Source organism: Lepidochelys kempii, chromosome 1 (assembly GCF_965140265.1).
Source record: "Lepidochelys kempii isolate rLepKem1 chromosome 1, rLepKem1.hap2, whole genome shotgun sequence".
In the NCBI taxonomy this organism is placed as follows: Eukaryota; Metazoa; Chordata; order Testudines; family Cheloniidae; genus Lepidochelys; species Lepidochelys kempii.
Window position 1 is genome coordinate 326,859,749 of NC_133256.1, and position 12,029 is coordinate 326,871,777.

General features: G+C 43.9%; 1 protein-coding gene across 6 annotated transcripts in view; it reads left to right on the forward strand.

Moving 5' to 3' along the window:
- Nucleotides 1–1,190: 1,190 nt before the first annotated feature.
- NAPEPLD (N-acyl phosphatidylethanolamine phospholipase D) overlaps nucleotides 1,191–12,029 on the forward strand; it is a 34,061-nt gene continuing 23,222 nt past the window's right edge. Inside the window, exon 1 of one of the 6 annotated variants that reach the window (XM_073328549.1) lies at nucleotides 1,191–1,291. In XM_073328549.1, coding sequence (XP_073184650.1) covers nucleotides 1,206–1,291 — 86 coding nt within the window. In that variant the 5' untranslated portion in view covers nucleotides 1,191–1,205. Of the gene's footprint in view, nucleotides 1,292–2,066; nucleotides 2,087–2,111; nucleotides 2,444–12,029 lie in introns of those variants that run through there. The other 5 variants (XM_073328554.1, XM_073328550.1, XM_073328552.1 and 2 more) reach the window with 5 other exon arrangements.

Sequence of the window (12,029 nt, forward strand, 5' to 3'; positions counted from 1 at the left end):
GTGATTGCCAGGGGATGTTGTGAAGGCAAAAATTATAACTAGTTTCAAGAAAGAATTAGGTTCATGGAGGTAGATCCATCAATGGCTATTAGCCAAAATGGTTAGGGATGCAACCTCATGCACTGGGTGTCCCTAAACCTTCAAATGGCAGAAGCTGGAATCAGGAGTGGTGGCAGCTCCCTAAAAGTGGCCCTTTGCCCCCAGGCCCTGTTCTGCCTCTTCCCCCCAAGATCCCACCCCCTAACCACCATTGCTCACCCCTATAGCCGGTAAAAAGTGATCAATTTTAAATGTGATGGGGCCCTGACTCTCCCTGTTCCAGTGCCCCTGGCTGGGACTGGACAACAGAGAATGGATCACTTGATAATTGCTCTGTTTTGTTCGTTCCCTCTGAAGCATCTGGCACCTGCCATTGTCAGAAGACAAGATATGGAGCTAGATGGACCATTGGTCTGACGCAGTATGGCCATTCTTATGCTGCTATTACACAGATTGACGTTGCATGGTGCATGCAGTATTGGACACAGATACCTAGCTGCATGTTAATATGATGAATAACCAACCCCTTTGTCAGCTCTTACACCTAAGAGATGTTTCTCCATGGAAAATAAAAACTGCAGACATAGATGTCAACTGTCTTTATTTATGGCCTTCAAAAATTGGCCTCTTTATATGTAGTGTACACGGAGTATAGCTCCACCTACAGCAGAGGTTCGCTAAGATAATACTGGGCCGCATGAACTGGGCAGCTGCCAGTGTATACTAGTGTCCCTAGTCACGTCTGAGCCATACACCTCCCGGGTGCTGCCATGCCTTAGGCTGTATCATGCAGGGCCGGATTAATGCAGGGGCTGCAGCCCAGAGTCTCGGGCTAAGGGGGGCCACCGAGGCTGGATGTGGCCCACTGCTTCTTTACATCTGGCCTGTGGCAAGTCTCTGCGCTGTGGGCCGGACACCAGTTCCCGAGCCTTGGCGCCCACCCCCCCGAGCTGGAGCCACGAGCACCGGCTCACCAATGTGCCCCTGCGGCCCCTAGGCGAGGAGCCTTCAGGGAATCTCTGTGCACTGCCCCCGCCCCAAGTGACGGCTCCGCAGCTCCCATTGGCCGCGTACCACAGCCAATGGGAGCTGCGGAGACAGTGCCTGCAGGCATGGGCAGTGTGAACTCTGCAGAGCAGCCGGGCCCCTCTGCCTAGGGGCTAGACATGCTGGCCACCTCAGGGAAAAGAGCAGCGCAGAGCCAGGGATCCTGCCTTAGCCCGGTTGCACCGCTGACCAGGAGCCGCCTGAGGTAAGCGCCTCCACCCCAACCCTGTATCCCAGCCTGGAGCCCCCTCCTGCACCCAAACTCCCTCCCAGACCCCACCCCCCCGCACCCTACCCCAGCCCAGAGCCCCTTCCTGCACTCAAACTCCGTCCCAGACTCCACCCCCGCCCACCTGCACCCAACCCCCTGGTCTCATCCCTAGCCCCACCACAGAGCACCCCCCGCAGCTAGAGCTGCATACCCACCCGCATCCCAATCCCCTGCCCCAGCCCTGAGCCCACTCCCCGACTCCAGCCCCCCAGGGGCTCCAGAAAATCTAATCGCCCTGGCCCCACAGGAGAGTTAGAGTTAAGCCGCTATGTGACTTCCGAGGGCGCTGCACCTCTTCCCCGGGGCTTGCGTGCCTGTCACCACCCAGCACCAAAGGGCTTTGCCTAGCTTACTGATTTGCTGCTGGACTGGACCCCCTTCCTGGCACAGGGCCTGGAGCCCAGGCAGGCTGCTTTCATCCTCACAGGGGCACTTCCCTGGGACCACGTTGGGCCACCCTGTGGCTGCGCCTCCTCCCACTCACAGATTCCCAAGGGCTCCTCCATGGAAACTGGGCTTGTCCCAGGCCCGGCGCAAGGACTCCTGGTGCAGAGTTCATGGGGCAGGCGGTGGGTGCTTCGGGCGATGTCAGAGCAGCCCTGACACATCACGCAGCCTTCCTCCATCTCACTGAACCGCTGGTCCACTGCCAGCGGCGGGCTGGATGCTTTGGCCTTTACCAAGATGGCCGCGGCGCCAACTACCCTCCGGGGGGCCATCTTGGTAAAGGTAAGTGGTAGCGGAAGCCAGGCTCCTGCATGTTCCCGATGGCGCAGGGAGGCGGCGGTAGCGGGTCCTGCGAGTTCCCTGAGCTGTACGCGGGGGTCGGGTAGGTGATGGCTCCCGGGAGGGGGAGCCGGGCTGCCGTTGCCGCGCAGGCGCCACCATGGTGAGGAGCAGGGCGCTGTGGAGCTGCTGCCTGGAGCTCTTGGCGCTGCCTTCAGTGGCTGGTGGTTTGTCAGGTAGCAGGCAGCCGCCGCCGCGTAACTCCGCCTGCCGGGGAGTCGCGGCGCAGCCGGGGGAGAGGAGCCGCCGCCGCGCCATGGAGGAGGAGGACGACGAGAGCGCCCAGCCGCAGCCCGGGCGGTGAGGAGAGCCCTGCCTGGGGTCTCGCTGTGCTGCGGGCCCCAGCTCAAGTGGGCGCAGCTGCTGGGAGAGGGGGCGTGGGACCGACATAGGGGTGGGGACTCGCCCCGCGGCTCTAGGGCTCCCTTCTGACACAAAGTACCCAGGGCAAACCCTGCGCTTTGAGAAAGGCAGCGAAGTGCATTAGATGGCCCGCCTCCCCTGCCCACCTTTCTGCCTCCCCTGCTCGCTGCAGTGTTTCAGTTCAGGCGCTTGCTCAAGCGGTGGGGGAGAGGTTTTTAAAAACGGTCACCACGAAGCACTGACTGTCCGAGCTTGTGTCTCCCAGCAGCAGAAGTTAGTCCAGTAGGAGAGATTACCTCCCCCACCTTCTCTAACTTTCCTGAACCACTCTAGCGTGTGCCCTGCAGAGACAGCATCTTGGCAGCTGCACAGAATCTTGGTCGGTCTCTCTTGCTACCCTGAAAGTTAAGAAATCAGGAATAGAGGGCTTGCGGGAGGAAGGCAGAAGAGCGAGCGTATGGTGGTTTTTAGGTTTTTTGTTGTTGTTGTTGTTTAAAAAACCCGTTCAAAATAATTTATTCGTTCTTGCAGCTTGTGTGGGCGAACCTTGTACCACTGGAGTAGATGACGATGGGTGATCTATAGGATTTGCCGCTGTGTCAATGAGTAAATGAGTTGTTTCCTGCTGATGTCCAAAAAAAAAAGTTAGAGATGTTTAAGACCTACTGAGTCACTTAAATCCGTCTCCTTGCCAGAACACGGTTTACTACAGTGTGTTTTCAAGTGCTTTGTCCGTTCTGATTTTATATATGATTTTGCTGTTAGTTCTGTTTAGTACAGAAAGCCAGCTCCTTAAGAGAAACTGAAATGGATTGCATCTAAAAAAGATACTGCAGATTCTGTGTTAATGAAAAATCTTGATTAGACCACATATTAGTGTGCCATTTTTTAAAAATTGGGACCAAGAGTCCTATCTATGGCTGGTGAATGAAATCCTGGAAGAGCAGGTCCTGTTTTCTCAGTTGCTATAGTTTTATTCTTCTTTTTCATTGACATGGTAATATGCTGCAGAGTCATTCAGGAAAACATGTTACATAATCTCCTAAAAACATTTGTATACCTCACAGTATTGTCATTTTATTTAACATTTTCACTATTAAAAAGAAGCACTGTAAACAGAAACCTTTTTTTCTTTCTTTTGTAGAATTCAGATGTGAAGTAGGAAAAATATCAATAAAGTGTCTTAATATAGTCTGTTTAACCAAATAATCTGGATGATCAGTAACTATCTCAAGTACAGATTTAAGCAAAGTATTTGTCAAATGTGATTAACTATATGCTACTAAACTCTTTTTAAACAATAGCAGGAAATAAGTTTTCATGTGATAACTTAAAATCAATGAAATGTGATTCTAATACATTACTTGTACTCTGCCCCTCAGCAAACAGAAAATCTATTTTTTTTTTAAATGGGCTAGCAGACACAGCAGCACAGCCAAGAAAGTGCTCTCTGTTCATATGTTTTATTTTGTTCTAAACAAGACTGACTAATTTCATATTGGGCTAAGGCAATGACTGGCCTTTAGAGAGTCTTTTCCCTAATAGACTTCTGAGAGCTGTCTTAACTTTTTTGTCTAATAGATCATCAGTTAAGGGTAAAGTTTGGGGATTGATTTATTGAACAGATGAGATGCTCCGTAAAAAGTATTGTACCAGAAATGAGCCACAACTGAAATACCTGATATGCATTTGTACTGAAATTTTCTGAAATCCAAACACCTGATATTAATCTTAGTGCCTGAAGGTGTAAAAGCCTAATTTGACTTTCCCTGGAATATAATCTCTACATTCAGAACCACTGTCAGAGTATGAAAAAGTGGAAGGGAAGGTCAGAGACATAAGAATGTAAGGAGGTGGGATGGAGTAGAACTGCAGAAAGGGAAATAATGGTTAAATCTGCTATGGGCTTTGTCTGATGGATTTCAACCTAGTTTAAATAAAACAAAAGGCATGTACTGCAGATGAATAAGCAACAGCCTTCACAAAATTTTTGATATCCTAATACAACTGTTGGATATTGGTAGCTAGCTAGACTTTCTGGAATTGCCTAGAGAGAAATCTAGTGTTCTAGCACTTCTCCATACATAGTAAGCTAAGTGACTGAGCCTCCCAGAATCACTTTTAGATTCTTGCCCTTTCTGCAACTGGTTAGGAGATTGTTTTGGGATTAATAAACACCAGGTGCTGCAATAACAGTTAGTACCTTCATGCATAACACCTGCTGTAACTGTTTTCTATTTTGTTCTGGTCTTCTATAAAATCATTCTTGGTCTTGCGTTTTCATTATTTTGTTTTTGTTAACAAATGTTAGTGAGAAGCTCTGTAGTATGCTTAGGGTACCACTGAATTCTAGCAGGGTCCCAGTTCTAATCCCCACAGCTCACAGTATGGCCTTGGTAAATCTCTTGGCCCAGATCCACAAAGCTGTTTAGGCTCCTAACTTCCATTAGGAAATAGCTTTGTGGGTCTGGGTGCGTGCGCCTAAGTGTAGTTGCAGGCATTGGGCAAAAAGAAGAATTTCACTAAAAAACATATACTGCATTTGATCTGAATTTTCTTGGAAAAATAAATTACAGGAATAACAAGCGAATATTATTTACTGCTTATTTGTGTTACAGAAGCACATAAAATATGCCAGGTGCTCTACAAATATATAGGAAGGTATAGTCTTGGCTGTGAATAGCATATAATAAAATAAAAAGGACACAGCTACACAATAGAAATGGACTGACACTACAGAGGCTACAGAAAGATTTGGATAAATCAAAAAAATAATAAGGTGAAGGGGTTATCCAGATAGATACAGTATTAGGACATGTGCCATCATTTCCCTGCCTAGAGAATAGGCTGATAGGGTACAGTACATTTAAGAAGTCACATAGTCTACTGTATTAAAGAATAATAGTAAGATGTTGGCATGAACATAAGAATGGCCATACTGGGTCAGACCAAAGGTCCATCCAGCCCAGTATACTGTCTACTGACAGTGGCCAATGCCAGGTGCCCCAGAGGGAGTGAACCTAACAGGTAATGATCAAGTGATCTCTCTCTCCTGCCATCCATCTCCCCCCTCTGACAAACAGATGCTAGGAACACCATTCCTTACCCATCCTGGCTAACGGCCATTGATAGACCTAACCTCCCATGAATTTATCTAGTTCTCTTTTAAACTCTGTTATAGTCCTAGCCTTCACCACCTCCTCAGGCAAGGAGTTCCACAGGCTGACTGTGCACTGAGTGAAGAACTTCCTTTTATTTGTTTTAAACCTGCTTCCCATTAATTTCATTTGGTGGCCCCTAGTTCTTATATTATAAGAACAAGTAAATAACTTTTCCTTATTCACTTTCTCCACACTACTCATGATTTTATATCCCCCCTTAGTCTCCTCTTTTCCAAGCTGAAAAGTCCTAGCCTCTTTAATCTCTCATCATATGGGACCCGTTCCAAACCCCTAATCATTTTAGTTGCCCTTTTCTGAACCTTTTCTAATGCCAGTATATCTTTTTTGAGATGAGGGGACCACATCTGTACACAGTATTCAAGATGTGCGTGTACTATGGATTTATATAAGGGAAATAAGATATTCTCCATCTTATTCTCTATCCCTTTTTTAATGATTCGTAGCATCCCATTTGCTTTCTTGACTGCCGCCGCACACTGCATGGACGTCTTCAGAGAACTATCCATGATGACTCCAAGATCTTTCTCCTGATTAGTTTTAGCTAATTAACCCCCATCATATTATATGTCTAGTTGGGGTTGTTTTTTCCAGTGTGCATTACTTTACATTTATCCACATTACATTTCATTTGCCATTTTGTTGCCCAATCCAATCACTTAGTTTTGTGAGATTTTTTGAAGTTCTTCACAGTCTCCTTTGTTCTTAACTAACTTGAGCAGTTTAGTATCATCTGCAAACTTTGCCACCTCACTGTTTACCCCTTTCATGTATGAAAGGATTTTTGTTATTAGGGGTAAGTTATTATAGCTGGAGCTCGTAGCACCATCTATACTTAAGGTTACCTGACACTTCCCTGTTTTCAGTTGCTTATGTCCCATGCTCGGGGTCTGAGTGTGTGTACGTGATTCAGCCTAAATGCTTCCGCCATTTCCAAGAATGAAATTAGGGAAAAATACATTGTTCGACCATGTGAAATAAATATTTGGTTTCGTTCGCCTTGGTGTTAGCGATGTGCCTTTGTTGTCCTGTGGAAAAAGTGCTACTCCTCCACTCAATGATGTTAACCAAACCATACTGAAGGTCCCACTGGAGTGTATGAAGAACAATCCTGATTTGGAGTGATCGACACAGTGAAAATGGCAGGTTTGATTAGGAAGGGGCAATGGACTGTGGTGTTCCAAGTTCCAGTTGGTATCTTTCTTTTTGGGAGCAGAGCTATAGTTGTGCAGCATGTGAAATGACATTTCATGTCTACATTTCTTGGGGGTTTTTTTATCATTGTGACTTGTTTTAAATGTGATGCTCCTGTAAGGGAGAAATGGGAGAGCCTTATCTCTGCATTTACTGGCTTTTCACTGAGTTTCAGAAATTAAACTGTCATGTTCAGGAAGAGTATGAGGAGTACAGAGCACTGTTGAGCATCTGCTAGTGTAACTCTCATGAAAAATTTGTATGTGATTTTTTGAATGGTTACACTGGAGAAAAGACAGCATAGTGAAACTAAAATAAAAGAAATGGATGGATTTCTTCTGGGGAGTAAGGCAAAATTGGTTGTACTTGGATGCAAATGTGATTAAGAGGTTATATGGTAGAAGTATGTAAAGTAGCTAATGTTTTTTATAAAATTAACTGTGACCTATTTGAGTTAGTTGGACAAACCAGAAATTAGGGGACAGGTTTAAATTAAGAGAGAACAAGTCAGAAGAATTTAAGGAGGTATATTATAGAGAGAAGTGAAGAGGTGGAATTGGACTTCAAACTGAAGTGGTGGAGTCCCTAGATCTGAATATTAACGTATATAAGCAAAAATTGAGTGACAACATACATTTAATGAATTGAAGGAATATTAGCTATTCCCAGGCATAAAACTGACTGCTCTTACAAACTCTGATAGGTGGAGGGCTTTTTCTTCCTCTGATTATCTATGGGAGAGGTTTGCATGGTAGTGTGTTTGTCCTCTTTTGTCAAAAAAAGATTTTTTTTAAAGCATAAAAATATAAATTAGAGATGGCAATTGCAGAGTTAGACATAAAAGATCTGAAGTTAAACATAAATGGACTGCTTCTGCTCCTATATTGCTGTATAATGATACCTGTAGACCTAGGTTACAGCACCTTTCCAAGACACTGTTATATAACAATGTTTTCTGTTCACAGTGATAAGAAAAAAAGTTAGAATGTGGCAGAAAGCTGTATACTAACCTGGTTCATTTTATGCTATAGATGGAGCCCTTAATTCCATTTCACCTGGGATAGAACCATTTATTTTCTAATCTCATCTAAATAACCTAAAAAGTTAATCGAGCAACCATTAATACAAACTGAGGTACCTTCAGTTATCTTAGTACCTTCATGGCACCCTGTAAATTCACCACCTTTTGTATTTATTTAGATTTTTAATTAGATAAAGCCTAATTAAGTAAAATCTCTGGGCACCCTAACATCACATTATATATAATAATAATTAAATAAAAATAAAACCATGTGAGATTATTAATCAAATAATACACATAGGCATTTAATATATGTTTATGCACCATTAAAGTTTGACAGTTAAAAGTACCAAAATCTGCAGTCCTGGAAAGATTTATGTTTGTATTTAACTATATTCACCTGAGTAATTCTGTTGACTTCAATGGGACTGCTCATATGCGTAAATCTCTGTAGGCCTGGGGTCAGAGTCAGGAAATTTAAAAATTCAGGGCCAGATCTTACCATTTGATCTGTGTGGACCGACTTTTATGGTCGTATAGAGCACTATTGATTTTATTGGGACTCCATGCTGGTACAAGGGTTCATGTATGCGGATTCAGTTGCAGGTCGATTCCAACAGCAATGATAGCTTAGCTGGTCTATGTTGCTCATGTGTACTGTTTTCTATTTGTATTTTTCTGGTTAAGTGTAAATCATTATTAAAACATATAGTTTTAGTAAAACACATTAATCTACATATTTAGGACTGAGTTTTGGCTTGGCTGTATCAGGGTATAAAGGACTGTACTCCCGTGTGCAAGCTACACAGTGAGCATAAGGAAGCAGACTCAGGGAAGCGAACCAGAACTGCTGCACCCCCTCTTCTATGCGCTGGTGGGCAAGAGGGAATGGAATTGGTATAGCCTTGGCTCCACAACCCTCACCCCCAGCATGCCACCCAGCATAGCTGCACTGGGGGGGAAGTATGCTGTGTTGGATCCTGCTCCTTTTTAAAGCAAGGGGGAGATCAGGAGGCAGATTGAGTCAGAATCACTATTCTGTAAAAGCGGCAAAGAATCCTGTGGCACCTTATAGACTAACAGACGTATTGGAGCATAAGCTTTCGTGGGTGAATGCCCACTTCTTCGGATGCATATAGTGGAAATTTCCAGAGGCAGGTATAAATATGCAAGCAAGAATCAGGCTAGGGATAAGGAGGTTAGTTCAATCAGGGAGGATGGGGCCCTCTTCTAGCAGTTGAGGTGTGAACACCAAGGGAGGAGAAACTGCTTTTGTAGTTGGCTAGCCGTTCACAGTCTTTGTTTAACCCTGAGCTGATGGTGAATCAGCTATTCTGTCCTTTAGAATGGGTAGATCATAGTGACAATCTAGGTCTTCGGCAAAAAAATAGTAAAATACTCCATATGTGCAATGAGTTAATGTTGCTATAAGAACCTTAACTCTGAATTTCCTGACTTTTTGTGGCTTTTAAATGTTACTTTAGCATTCATTAATATTTTGTTTTTATTAAAAACCAAATGGTCAGTGCTTAATAATGTTAGCATTTAAATGGTCCCAATTAGACATTAAAATTAATATACTTTAAGTTCCTAGTACAGTAACTTAATGTTCCCTATACAGTATATAATAACAAAGAAAAGAGAAAATAGCTTCTGGTCAATATGTTTTCTGGTGCACATTTATTTTGATAATAAACGTCAGAAATTCACGTTATTCATATTAATGAAACAGATGTAGATGTAAACAATTTGTAGCCTCTTCCTTTGCATGCCTTAACGATGTACATTCAGTACTTATAAAATTTCCTGAAATCAACTCAGTTACTCCTGTTTTACAGTGTTCATAGTGGAACAACAATTATTTTAAAGTCAAAACACTGTGTTTCCCATCCACATTAGTAGGAAACCAGAATGATATAAAATGTATGCTTCAAAGTATGACAGAAAATTGTGTGGTAGGTTCTTCAGACGTTGTGATACGGACATAAGGGCACTGTACACATTTTCTCACTAGTCACTAAAATATGAAATAGCGTGAGTAAATTATTTTGCAATGTTTTTTTTCTCCCTTTCTGTGCAGTTTTAAAATGGAACAGTCCAACACACTAAAAGAATTCTTTGAAGACCGGTTAGTTCCACAGCTTGAGGCAAAATCATAAGGCTAGGAGTGTTCAGCCAATCTGCTGTTCTGATTGGTTTGAACAGCTTCAAGTGCTTTATAATGAAAGTTTAACTGCATTCATAATCATCTAATCTCAAACTATCCAATAGTTGCCCTAAGCAATTTCAGTGCTAAAGAACAATGAAAGAAAAGAACACTGTGAGTAAAATCTAGCTGCCAATGACTATCCATAGTTAAGACTGCAGGGGGCATTTCTTTCCACACTCTCTAATGTTTGCAAATAAATTCCTTTTCAGTTGAAAATTTTCATGCATAGGCTCAGCCCAAAGGTATGTTTTGTTTTGTTTTGTTTTTTTTTGTGTTTGTGGAATGCTTGAAGGAAAGCTGCTGAATTATATGTTTCCTGGCACAAAGGTGGTAGAACTCCCTCAGCTCGGATATTTTGGGCCCACTAGGGCAGTGGTAGTGGGGTAGAGAACAAGCAGGCCCCTTACTGGCTATTGTGTGCCATTTCTGTCAGTTTCTATGTAATGCCAAGTGCCCCAGAGGGAAAGAATAGAACAGGTAATCATCAAGTGATCCATCCTCTATCGCCCATTCCCAGCTTCTGGCAAACAGAAGCTAGGGACAACATCCCTGCCCGTCCTGGCTAATAGCCATTGGTGTACCTATCCTCCATGAACAAATCTAGTCCTTTTTTGAATCCTGTTATAGTCAAAAGTTTAAATTGGATTGGTGCATAAGATCTAGAGAACGGGAGCCCTGCTCTCAGATTAAATCTTTTGGGGCCCAACAAATTAATGCTCCGTTCCTTCAGATGTTAGCATGTCCAAAGTGTGTGTGTGGTGGTGAGTTATACCTGTATGCAGTATGGTAGTGGATGGTGGTACTGGGTAGTGGATGGGAGGAGGTTTTTATCTACATGCAAGCGTTAATAAGAGATTCCATGTTCTGTTGCCTGTATTCTCCTGACTGAAGTTAAAAGAAACGCTTTCACACTTGAAACTTTGTAATGTTTAAAATTGCATTTTTAAGGAGAAATACTGATGACAATGTGTATTTGTAATTTTTCACTTCTGTATTTCTAAGGTCCACTTGTAAAAGGTGTGAGGTAAAATCCATTTTAAGATTTTACTGAGCACTTCACTGTTATTTTCCTAAAAGTTAATGGTTAATTCCAATATGAAACTATACCATGTGCATTTTCAGTTGTTTATCAGCTTTGAACTTGGCTTGCAAAATTGATCCAACACCTAATAGCTCAAAGACTAAATGTGAGGCCAAAATACACAGGTTCTCCAAACCATGCCCCTCCTGAGCCACAACCCCTCTTGTCTGGTAAGTCCCTTCCACCACCCCCCTCCTACTGCTTTGGCCTGAAAACCTTGGTATATTGCTGGATGAACTGAGTCCCAAATGAATGCTGGGCCACCACAACATATTTATCAATTAATATTGCTCCTCTCTTCCCTCTGAGGGTATGTCTACACTGGAATAAAAGACCCAAGGCACATCCACAGCTGGCCAGGGGTCAGCTGAATCAGGTTTGCAGGGCTTGGGCTAACGGGGCTGAATACTGCTGTATAGACGTTCAGGCTTCGGCTGAGATCCAGGCTCTGGGACCCTCTCTCCTCGCAGGGTCCCAGAGCTTGGGCTAGAGCCTAAACCCAAATGTCCTACACAGCAGTTTTTCAGCCCTGCAGCCTGAACCTCAGTCAGCTGACCTGGGCCAGCTGTGGGTATTAGCTCTAGAATCCTCTCCTGGCAGAGTGTGAATGGGGCTCCTCCACAGACAGATTTCTCTGCTGGGTTGGTTGGGAACCGACCCCTCTCGAAAACTCCTCTCCAGTATTCCCTGCTCTAGGGATGAGGTTGGCAACTTCTCCAGGGCATTCCTCATCTTAAGATGTCCTGGAGGCCAGGGCTCCCCTGTATAACAGCAGTGGTAGCTTTTTACTTTCTACACCCCCTGCAGTGTCAGAACTAGAGTTCTCTGTATAGACTCAG